This window comes from Triturus cristatus, chromosome 7 (genome assembly GCF_964204655.1).
Source record: "Triturus cristatus chromosome 7, aTriCri1.1, whole genome shotgun sequence".
Taxonomy (NCBI): domain Eukaryota; kingdom Metazoa; phylum Chordata; class Amphibia; order Caudata; family Salamandridae; genus Triturus; species Triturus cristatus.
The window spans coordinates 899,828,785-899,841,140 of NC_140590.1; the positions used below are offsets into that span (position 1 = coordinate 899,828,785).

General features: G+C 49.9%; 1 protein-coding gene across 1 annotated transcript; it reads right to left on the bottom strand.

Moving 5' to 3' along the window:
- Positions 1 to 7,942: 7,942 nt before the first annotated feature.
- LOC146810820 (uncharacterized) lies at positions 7,943 to 10,502 on the bottom strand. The gene is made up of 2 exons (XM_085614451.1): positions 9,975 to 10,502; positions 7,943 to 8,875 (listed from the first exon to the last, which is right to left on the bottom strand). Exons 1-2 carry the CDS (start codon positions 10,354 to 10,356, stop codon positions 8,001 to 8,003), a joined length of 1,257 nt encoding a protein of 418 aa, XP_085470577.1. The 5' UTR covers positions 10,357 to 10,502; the 3' UTR covers positions 7,943 to 8,000.
- Positions 10,503 to 12,356: the final 1,854 nt, after the last annotated feature.

A 12,356-nucleotide genomic window follows, 5' to 3' on the forward strand; every position in this document is an offset into this window, starting at 1 on the left:
ACAGATTGACCAGCAGCAAAAAACATTTAAAAGCAGCACACAGTGAAGGCACCGGTTTGGTCACACGCAGTTTGGATTTCCAAGCAGAGACCGGCCAAGAAAATGGAGCTCATGAAGAGAAAGCGGAACTTCACAGCAGAGGAGACCACCATGCTTGTGGAGTTCATTGTGAGGCACCATAAACGCCTCTATGGACTCCCACCCTACTGCACCAGTGGGAGCCAGAAGGCAGCCCTGTGGCAGCAATTAGCCACTGCTGTCGAAGCATTGGGGGAGGACAGGCGCACTGTGCAGGACGTCAAAAAGAAATGGCAGGATGAGCGGCTGAGGGTAAAGGATAAATACGCCAGGATGGAATTACAACAGATCCTCCCAGCCGCACAATCTGGACCACGCATCCGCCTCACCACACAGGAGGAGGACATCCTGACGACCATACACCCCCACTTGGTCCATGGGCTGCCTGTCAGTGACGTCCGCTACGTGGTACCAGGTAAGTGGGATGAAAAGTGAAAGTGCATGAATAGAAGGTCTGTGTTGCACTGTCAGTGTGAATAAGGAAGTAGTCCAAAGTGTATTAATTAATCCGTAAGTCACAGACTCCTGTGTCACCCTCTGTATGTAGCACTACAAGTCCCACAATCCTTAGGGATGGAAATGGCAAATCCCTCCTCCACTCCTGAAAACATGGCCACTGTCCAGTTGCATTAATACACCAGCATGCTAAGTAGCAATTGACAAATTACAGCAGAGATGCCCCAGTAACAATGCCACACCCAATCCAACTCTTGTGCAACCGCGGATGCGTCACATTGACAATGCGGTGCACTGTGGCGCTGGGATAGTCAGATGGGTGTCGCAACTGATGGCATCAGGGGGATGCTCTGCTGGAGTAGTGTCGCAAGTGTGACACAACTCCAACTATGTCCATGGACCGCCTACACCTAACGCTCAGGGCAACTCATTACAGGTGCGTCAAGCTGGTTTAAGTTTGCATGGCAACACCCTATGAAAAGTGACTACGTGAAATGCCGTCAATTACAATGCATCACTTGTACGAGGCATCACCAAATAAACACACACCCTGCAAAATCACAGCTGATGCATGTTTAATGTTGCGCAGGCCCGCACACCGTGAGGCATCAACATAGATGCATAACATTGGGAATAAGTCTGAAGCCCTAATTTTCATCTCTACTGCTGTACTCAGAACCTTAATCTCAGCAGCTTGGAAAGATACACAGGCCCCAACATTTCAAATGTGGTTATCCAGATTTCTAGGTATACATAATGTGGAGGCGGCTCTGTATCAACTTAAGGGGAAAAAATCAAGAGAATTGGGGTTGAAGATTTGGGCACCAGTGGCTGCCTGGCGCACTAGTAGATTGTCATAATCTTACTGATTTTCAGAATATAGCTACGTCTGGCTTCTAATATTTATATCTTCATTAGCTATACGTTCCTTCTCGCTCTCTTTCTTCCTCTGATTGTGGCAGATGGCTCTTTGTTTTACTATATGTATCTTAACTTCTAGATCAACATCGACGCCACATCATTCTATGATTTACAACCTCCAATCTCAATTAGACACTAGAAATGTAATTCGTCAACTGACTTCTACATGCCTTGTTCTTGCTTCATCCATATTTGTTTATTTATTTATTTTGTTTTGGCTATTTTTGTAATTTGCTTATACCTCATTCAGCTTTCTTATTTAGTCAAAATGTATTCATATTGTATTGCTATAGTGTAACATGAATCCTCAATAAAAAATTTTAAAAAATAAATAAATAAAAAAAAAAAAAAAAAAATTGGGAATACGTCCAAATGTGTCACCTGTATTACCCCACCGCTGTGACACAGAAGTGACGCAACTGCGGTGTTAATGTATTACAAGGGGCGTGGAAACATGCCACTAAATCTCTATGAAGTAAATCACCCCGTGCAAGCTGAAAGCACAAAGCAGAAGGTGAGAGAACCATCTGGTCCAAAAGTCAGACACCTATTCTGTTGTAAATTTCCCACCCTGCCACGCCACTACGACCCCAATGCACCACTGCTCCTACCTGCCCAGTCAGCAGCAGTACTGCAAAACACTGTTAGCATGCAGAAGAAATGGGGAAATCACAGAAATGTTCCACCAGCACATATTCCAGATGTTTAGTTTTCTCTCTTCTCACCCATTGACACATTCAGCCAGAGCACAGACAACTGCCGTAGCGGAGGTCCCTGCATCTACTGGGAGGCATCGCCACCGTACACCCTCACCGACTGGTAAGTCAAAGTGGCCAGGAGATGGTCAAAATGCATGCATTGCCAGGAGTGACAGAGGGACATGTAGTGCCCACATATGAAAGTCAACAAGAGATGTACAAATCGCTGCATTACTATTGGAGTAGTCAATGGACATCCACCTTTAGATAATTATAATTGTGAACAGCTGAAGACAATATATTACATGTCTTGGCTCATCAAACCTTCGTAATTGCTGAACATGACATGTTTTACAGCAACAGGCCCAGACCTGGGAATCCAATCCTGTCATCGAGTGCCACAACTACTCAAAAGGGTGTTCCCACTATGTTGTAATGGTGTCTGTAGACGTAATCAATCAAAGTAATTGACTGAAATATGGCAATGATGAACAAGTGAGATCCCAGGGTCATCAGTATTGACAATGCATACACTGTCCAACTTTGAATGTTTCCAATATAGATCAAATGCCCAGTCCACACAGCTGGTCATGTACCACTTACATTGTCTGGCTTCTGTGTTGGCCATCAACAAAACACGATAGTGGACCTCACATCATGATCCGTAGACATGTCATTGTGATATTGGTTGCATCCAGGTAGTGGGCCCATTCGAAGTAATGTGGGAGCAATCATGATATTACGTATAACACACTAATGCTACGCTGGTGCCCACAACTGCTTGTGCTCATCCTTTGTGCCAGAAATCTAGTGCATCACATGTGGCTGCCGGAATGTTAAGTAGCAAAACACACTTATCATTGTAGGTACAACGAGGTCCTCCCAGAATCAAAGACACACACTGACTTCTGCTACAAGGTTGGCTGTGACATCTGTTCAGGGCCCACACACTGTTCCGGTGCTGGGCCAAGGGAGGGGAACCCAAGAATATATCAGGCTGACTGCTCAAGAAATGTGCCTTTCACGTCCGCCGTATGTTGCATGTGTATTACAACACTGTTGTCCTGCATCACAATATGCTCACATATGGCATTTGAACCCATGCAAGATCAGACCCTGGTGGCTAATGAAAGGATGACACAAAATGTATGCCAAGTGAGTGCAGAATGGACATTCAATAGTACCATGAGTCATATGAAGTGACCAAAACACAACCGGCTTGCAATTCAATGATAGGAAACACCATGATGAAAATAGCATGGCTGAGGCCAACACTGATGCCAGTAGTGTACCTTTGAGATGAATGTAGGGGCTGCTAAGGTGAATCTTCATGTAGTTACACCTGCTAAATGACTAGGCTGAAGAGCAACACGCTAATCCAGTGCAGGCAGAAGGCATCAAAGCCTCTCAGCCTATCCGCAATGTTGCATTCTGCTTGCCTCCTCTCCTACTGTATTCACATGTATAGGTGAGTGTTTGACAAAAGAGGTTTGGATGTCTGCTGTACAAGACACCAATCGTCGTCAGCTAAGTAGTACCATGATCTGGGAAATAGAGTACGCAAAGAGAGGACACTCAAAGGATGGACATAAGACATCTGTGTTCTCTCATACAAATATGTGTGACTTCATGCGTGGGGAAGCACAAATGAGCAACAGCATGTCCCTGACAATTGTAAATCTCACACATGAAACCCTTTCTGACTTGACAACAAACAACATGAGACTCTGGAAATATGTAAGTCTGAATGGCAAAGGTGATAGCAGTGTAATGGGGAGGAATCCGGGTCATTTATCCCTTCCTATCAGTCATCTTCTCATACATGTGTGTCTGTTGATGTGTCATCTGATTGATGTCACTGCTGTGTGGAGGGAACGGCTGGCAACTGCTGCATGTGAGCAGGTGCCTAAATGTAAAGTTCAGGAGCTAAACATGCTGCACATCGTTCTGGATTACCCACAAATGGTCATTGAGAATGACATGTTGGCTCAGAGCTACCATCTCTTCTTGCAAAATATAGACCTGTATGTCTTATCACAGATGCTGACCGGATTACACCCCAGCAGCGTGCACCATCCCGGGCACTCAATGACATCCTGGCTGCAGCTGTTCACCCCTCGCGCAGCCGTCCCTCAGGTAATTCTAGCATGAGGTGTCTGTTGATGTGTCATCTGATTGATGTCACTGCTGTGTGGAGGGAACGGCTGGCAACTGCTGCATGTGAGCAGGTGCCTAAATGTAAAGTTCAGGAGCTAAACATGCTGCACATAGTTCTGGATTACCCACAAATGGTCATTGAGAATGACATGTTGGCTCAGAGCTACCATCTCTTGTTGCAAAATATAGACCTGTATGTCTTATCACAGATGCTGACCGGATTCCACCCCAGCAGCATGCACCATCCCGGGGACTGTATGACATCCAACCCTCGCGCAGCCGTCCTCCAGGTAATTCTAGCATGAGGTGTCTGTTGATGTGTAATCTGATTGATGTCACTGCTGTGTGGAGGGAACGGCTGGCAACTGCTGCATGTGAGCAGGTGCCTAAATGTAAAGTTCAGGAGCTAAACATGCTGCACATCGTTCTGGATTACCCACAAATGGTCATTGAGAATGACATGTTGGCTCAGAGCTACCATCTCTTCTTGCAAAATATAGACCTGTATGTCTTATCACAGATGCTGACCGGATTCCACCCCAGCAGCATGCACCATCCCGGGGACTGTATGACATCCAACCCTCGCGCAGCCGTCCTCCAGGTAATTCTAGCATGAGGTGTCTGTTGATGTGTAATCTGATTGATGCCACTGCTGTGTGGAGGGAACGGCTGGCAACTGCTGCATGTGAGCAGGTGCCTAAATGTAAAGTTCAGGAGCTAAACATGCTGCACATCGTTCTGGATTACCCACAAATGGTCATTGAGAATGACATGTTGGCTCAGAGCTACCATCTCTTCTTGCAAAATATAGACCTGTATGTCTTATCACAGATGCTGACCGGATTACACCCCAGCAGCGTGCACCATCCCGGGCACTCAATGACATCCTGGCTGCAGCTGTTCACCCCTCGCGCAGCCGTCCCTCAGGTAATTCTAGCATGAGGTGTCTGTTGATGTGTCATCTGATTGATGTCACTGCTGTGTGGAGGGAACGGCTGGCAACTGCTGCATGTGAGCAGGTGCCTAAATGTAAAGTTCAGGAGCTAAACATGCTGCACATCGTTCTGGATTACCCACAAATGGTCATTGAGAATGACATGTTGGCTCAGAGCTACCATCTCTTCTTGCAAAATATAGACCTGTATGTCTTATCACAGATGCTGACCGGATTACACCCCAGCAGCGTGCACCATCCCGGGGACTGTATGACATCCAACCCTTGCGCAGCCGTCCTCCAGGTAATTCTAGCATGAGGTGTGTCACTGGCTTCGACTCCAAAGCCATGACAGAGATCCTGATTCCCCTCTGCATGTAATCAGCAGTTGTGTACAAAGTGAAATACAAATCAGGAGTGTCATGTGCCTGTCTGACAATTGGTGATGCAGATAATTGAGAATGTTGTCACTTCCCTCTACAGCTGCTGGTTCAGGGACAGCTAGGCCCGTGAGGAGACAGGTCCAGCAGGTGACACTAGGGGGGAACACCAAGGGACAGAGAGTTGTGGCTGGAGCTGGTGAGTTTGCCTGTATCTGTGTAACCCCTCAGTGCTATGGTGTGAGCTGTCATTTGTGGTGGTACCCTACACAGGTCACATGATCCTCATCTGTTGATGCAAAGTACAGTTGATACAAACCCTTGTTTTGCACCACATGTCATACAAGGTCAATCCCTAATACGGTTGCAACCTCTGTTCCAGGGGATGCTGATGACGAGGATGACAGGCCTATGACCAGTGCGGGCCGACGTGGAATCAGAGGGGAGAATCCCCTGATCCTCCAAGCTGTCATGTCGGCTGCAAGCACTGCTCAGGAGGAGGAGGAAGAATATCCTGAGGACCTCTGCTTGGTGGATGATGAGGACTACATGTCTGACGATGAAGATGGCAATGCGCGATATCGTGCCAGACTGGCTAAATCGGTCAGGGCATCAACTCCTCTGCCAAGCAACGTCCCTCCGCCTCCTCCCAGGCATACCATGGCCTGTCCCCAGACTCGAGCAAACCAGCCACAGCACACACGCATCACAACACAGACATCACTCCCTCACAGTCCTCACGTCCAGGACCAACATGGTGGTTCCCCTACCCACTCTTCCCTAGACAGTGTATCCCTGCCAGCCTCTCCACCATCTGGGGGTAGTACCAGCCCTGTTGTGCTGCTGGAATCCCCTGGGCACCATTCACCTGCCCACAGGCTGACACCTCCCACCCCACCCCCTGCCGTAGGACCTGCACATCCCATCCATGGCAGACAGCTGCAGAGAGGGCCTGCACCTGGCTGTGATGACCAGTGGGAGCAGGACTTCTTCCAACAGCAGAGCGATGTGAGGCAGGACATTAGTGCCATAGGGGCTACCCTGTCCACCATGTCGGACTCCCTGCAGGACATGGTCCACTTCCCTCAGGCGGTGGAGAGGCTGAGCCAAGTGTTGGATAGGATGGATAGGACTTGGCAGGACATGTCCAGAAATATGCGAGACATGCTATCCATCCAGAGGGACGAGAGTGCAAGACACCATGCCTTGGCCATGAAGATGATGGAGGGCATTTTGAGAGTGAGCCAACCTTTCCCTTCACGGTCAACGCAGGGAGGGGAGCCATCATATCTGCCCACAGGACAGCACATCCCCACACCTGTACCAACTGCACACCAACACAGCGAAGGGAGACATCCACACCAGCGGGCTGAACTGGCACTCCCAACACCACCCCCTGTACAGTCACTCCCGCCACCTGCACAACCATCCCCACCTGTACAGTCACTCCCGCCACCTGCACAACCACCACCAACACCACCACCTGTACAGTCACACCCGCCACCTGCACAACCACCACCACCACCACCTGTACTGTCACACCCGCCACCTGCACAACCACCACCACCACCCCCTGTACAGTCACACCCGCCACCTGCACAACCACCACCAACACCACCTGTACTGTCACACCCGCCACCTGCACAACCACCACCACCACCACCTGTACAGTCACACCCGCCACCTGCACAACCACCACCACCACCACCTGTACTGTCACACCCGCCACCTGCACAACCACCACCACCACCTGTACAGCCATCAAGTGTGCAAACACCATCTGCCACAGCACATGTGGATGACCCTGGACAGTCCCTTGGACAGTACCCACCTCCACGTAGGCGGCGAGCCAGACCTGAGCACTCGGAGCGGTCATCCCCCCCCAAATTGCGGCGTCGCACTCACCAGTGACAGGAACCCGGGACAATGTGATCACGTGTTTGTGTGTGCACCAAATAAACACCTACCAAAACTAATCATCTGTTGTGTATCATGTCCTGTGTAACGTTGCAGGTGGCCTGGAGATGTGAGAAGGTATGTGTGTGTGTGACACAGTTACAAGTGTGACCCATCGTTGCAACCAGCCATTATGTGCATAGCAGATGACCCATCAAATATGTGTCCATATTCAGAACCAGACATTCAGAATGAAGTTAAACAAGTGGAAGTTATGAGTATTCCAAATTGTATTTTGAGAAGGTACATAAGAACAACCGTCCGTTTGGAAGGGAGAAAGGAAAACAAATGAAGATCTTAATGCAGAGGGAGATGTGAACCTGGATTGGGGTGGGGCAAAAAAAATATAACACGTCAGGGAGCGTCAGGGAAAACAGTCTATTTACAAGGGGAAAATGAAATAGTTGTTCACGTCTAAAGTCAAGTGTCCTTCTGGTCATCCTCTAGGACCACAATGTCCAGATCCTCAGAGTCCGATGCAGGCACACGTCTGGCGGGTGCAGGAACAGGCACCACTTGGGTTCGTGCCACACGAGGAGTACGGGGGGAAACAGTGTGGGGCAATGGACAGGGGGAGACATTGACAGTGGTATGGGAAGGGATTGGGGAGACAACAGACGACATGGCTGCGGGCAGTGAATTGATGGCGGTGGTGAGGGTGGCCATACATCGGAGCATGTCCTCTCGCATCATGCGTACCTCCATACACACTTGTAGCGCGATGCGAGCGGACATGTCTGGCTGACCCTCACACATCCACATCAGGTCCACTGGCACAGCCACAGGAGGAACAACACCGGGAGGGGCCTGGGGGGAAGAGGAGGGATGTGGTGCCTGAGGTCCGGAGCCAATGATGTTGGGGAGCTGGCGGCTACGATGAGGGGGACTGGTTGCAGGGGATGCAGCTGGGTCCCCCGATGGAATGGGGAACTCTAGAGGTAGGGAGGGGCTGATGGCAGGCCCAGATTGTTTGTTGGCCTGCCCCGAGGACACCTTTTCAGGGACCACAGGTGAAGAATCCTGAGGAGAGTTGCTCTCCAACACCTCATGGTCCGAGGTGTCGTGTTCACCCCCCCCCCAATCAATGTCTGCAGCCTCCACCTGGGATGTGGCACCAGCATCAGGGTGTCCCTTGTCAGTCTGGGTGGGCGCAATCCCCTTGCCTCTTGATGTTGAGGGTCCCTCCTCATCCTCCTCTTCCTCGCTGGTGGAAAGTGGGTGTAGCCGCCGCCGAACTGGTGGCCTCTTGCTCCGGACCAGGTCCTGCTGCCCTTCTGTTCCGCCAGCTGTGCCTGCTGAAATGTAAGCAAAATCCGAATGTTATGTTTGTGTCATGCAGGACGAGACACATTCATAGGATCCAAGGTCAGACTTATTTTCCTCTGATCACACTCAATAGTTGTCAGTGTCTATGAGCTGACATTACGTGTATGTTCACCGTCAGGTCCTGGATTGAGTCTGACATGGCCATCTCACGTGGATGTGTGTGGCTTACACGACTGTATTGGCCAACCCTCAACCTGGCATTCTAGGGATCTGTGTGTCCTGCCACAGCTACATGTGTAGGTTCCAAAAGCAGTCCACCAATGGAGAACATGAAGTCCAGAATCTCAGATTATGGCCATTCATAGGGAGTCGCAGCTATTTAAGGTCTGGACAAGTGTCATCTGCTTTGTAGCATTGTATGGGACACAACAAGTGGCGAATGTGGGTCACACATGCACTGAGGCTCTGGCCTATTTCTGTAGCTAAATTGTGAGTCTAGCCTTTGGCTGTCCCCACACATGTACTGACAATCCAGTGGCACATATTGGCTTTGGTGACTGATATGGTAATGCTGTACACCGCTGAACACTGGGGGAATTTAGTGATAGCTACCTGTACATGTGAAACAGGCCACTGAGGCTGAGACGTCTGTCAGTGAACACCCCTTGTAAATTTAGAAGCGCTTAAGAGTGATGAAAGGATGTCAAAGTCTGTCTTGACTCCATGCCACATGATGTTTTGTCACAATTGGAACCCACACTCTAAAAATGCTATGCAAGTCATAGCATCCAATACCCTTTGGCCTGCCATGCGCACACAGGACAGTGTCTGTACCATTGCTCATCCAATGCACACATGATTTCCTAGTGCCAATTGTAGTGGTGCGGGAAGAGCTGATTTCAGTCCAAATGCACAAATATGGCTCATTTAGCCAGTTGTCATGGCGAGACTCCAACTCCCAAAATGCACTCTGCCCTGTACAGTCCATATGCCACAGTGTGCCTTTTTAAGCTTGGTTACTGCTGCATGGACACGGAATCTGTGAATGGAGGCATCGGACACACAATGGTACAGCACTGTTTCACTCACATCATACTCCCAGACACATTTAGCATATGATGCACTTACCATGTCCCTGCTGCTCCTGCTCCTCCAGCTGAGCATGGAGGGTCGGCCAAGCTGATCGCAGGACCCTCCTGTACAGTGGGGATAGGCGAGGACGATGCACATGGTGCTGGGAAGACTGGCCCACCAGCTCCTCAGCCTTGTGCCGGGCCCACCGTTTTAGGTCCTCCCAGCGCTTGCGGCATGCCCTCGCACGCCTGGTGTGGACTCCCACTGCACTGCAGCGTTCGGCGATGTTGGCCCACAGCCTGGCCCGGGCTGCATTGCTCAGCTGGTGTTCAGGGTCCCCATATAGCTGAGAAAATTTGGCCAGCACCCCCTCAGCCAAGATGTCCAACTCACTTTCAGTGAAAGGGGGTGCCTTCTCTTCGTAACCCTCAGCCATTATGGGGATAATAAGAAGGATGAGAGCAGCAGGATGTCAGAGGATCTGTCTGTGATAGAGGATGACTCAGAATGAACACAAAATGGCAGCAAACTATTTCCTGTGATGTATTTCCTGCCTCCCACTTCCTGTAAAACATTTCCTGAATGAAATTATGTGTTCCGGGTCATTTTCGGAGTTTACGGCCCGTAAACGCAGTTTCCGGTTCCGGAGCGGGAGGTCCGCACACGGGCCGTACGCCGCGTGATCGGCGTTTCCGCACACGGGCCGTACGCTCCGTAATCGGAGCTTCCGCTTTTTGGCCGCAAATTCCGAAAATGACCCGGAACATATTTTTCCATACAGGAAATGTTTTACAGGGAGTGGGAGGCAGCAAATACATCACAGGAAGTAGTTGCCTGCCATTTTGTAGTCATCCAGATCCATCCACAATCTGGGATCACATCTACTGCCATCCTGCTGTTCTGTTCTGGATAAAAAAGTAAAGACAGTGCATGTGAGAATTAATTAAATGTGACAAGAGGGTGAAGTGACCATTTCAAGACATGTCTGCAGTTTCTGTTTCAGTTTCTCATGCTTTGCATTATGGTACATGTAGTCCATATTAGGTGCTCATTTGCAGAGTTGTGTGATGTGTTCCAGAACATTGTGTTTGAGAAGTGTGGATATATCACTAACACAGGGGGGCAGAGTTACGGCTACGGACGCATCTCTGCTAATCAGCAGAGATGCGTCAGAAGAGTTGCGATGCATCTGCCCACCCGTGCGCCAACACAGATGCGCGGCATTGAAATTTCGGTGCACCGTGCAGCTCGGATGTGCAGATGCGTACGCATCCCCCGTTGGAAAGGCGGCGCATTGCTGGAGTTGCGTCGCATGCACAACGCAGCTCCAGCAAGGCTCGGGGGTGCCCTATCCCTATGATGCTGCGTCAATCCTTACGCCTGCTTCAAGCAGGCGCAGGGTTTTGACGCAGCATGGCCTTAAAAGTGACTGAGTGAAATATTCTAGATTTTTAGGAGGCGTTTCTGCGCACGGAAGGCCCCCCCCCCCCTGCACCAGAACGCCTACATGTGGCGCAGGCCTTTACAACGTGACGCATCTCCCAGATGCTTCATATAGTACATTCCCCGCAGCATGGGGCTGGCTTTGCACCACCGCAGCGTCACTAAAGTGACGCAACGGCAGCGTGAAAGGGCCGCAAAGCCCACATTAATCTGCCCCATGGCGTCTGATTGACCCATTGCATCACTCACGTCGTGGGCGCATCATTTGTGGGGGAGTAACATCTGTTGATGGCACAGGGCCGACAATGCTATGGTTATGGCCTTTTCTGATTAAGAGACCCATCCTCATGAGGTCCGGCTGTGTCATGCATCTGTGGCTATAGATTCTTTCGGGACATCCACTACACTGATCGCTGACATGGGCACATGTGCTGATGCAGGCTCAACGTTTTGACTACTGTCAAGAGCTGTGATTAACATGCAGTTAGTGTGGCTTGCAAAGTAGCCTCAGGAAGGAATTTATTGACACAGTCGTGTATATCCAAGTTTCATCATTGGCAACAGACAGCAATCCACATTTGGTCCATTCCACTACAGGTTGCTCATGTGAAGAACGTGGCAACAAGCTGCTCACGGACTTGCATGCCCTGACCTCGGTTATGTGCCATGGCCCGGTTTCCCAGATTCATAGGTAGCCGAGGTTCCAGTGGTATCTGTAAGCCATGCGTTAAGGCAATGTTGTGCAAGACACAACAGGCTAGTATGATCTTGCACACTACTTCTGGGGAGTACTGCAGCACCCCCCCTGTACGGTCGAGACATCTGAATCGCGACTTCAACAGACCAAAAGTGCGCTCTATGATGGCTCGAGTCCGTATGTGTGCCCTATTGTACCTACGCTGTGGTACAGTGTCTGCACGCCTGTAAGGGGTGAGGAGATGTGGGGTAAGTGCATACCCAGCGTCACCTAAGTAGAGGGGAAAGGGCAGTTGG

Coding starts and splice junctions, on each gene's coding strand:
- LOC146810820 (XM_085614451.1), bottom strand. CDS start 10,356: ATGGCTGAGGGTTACGAAGAGAAGGCACCCCCTTTCACTGAAAGTGAG. Junction 8,876..9,974: donor GCAGGAGCAGCAGGGACATG/GTAAGTGCATCA, acceptor CTTACATTTCAG/CAGGCACAGCTGGCGGAACA.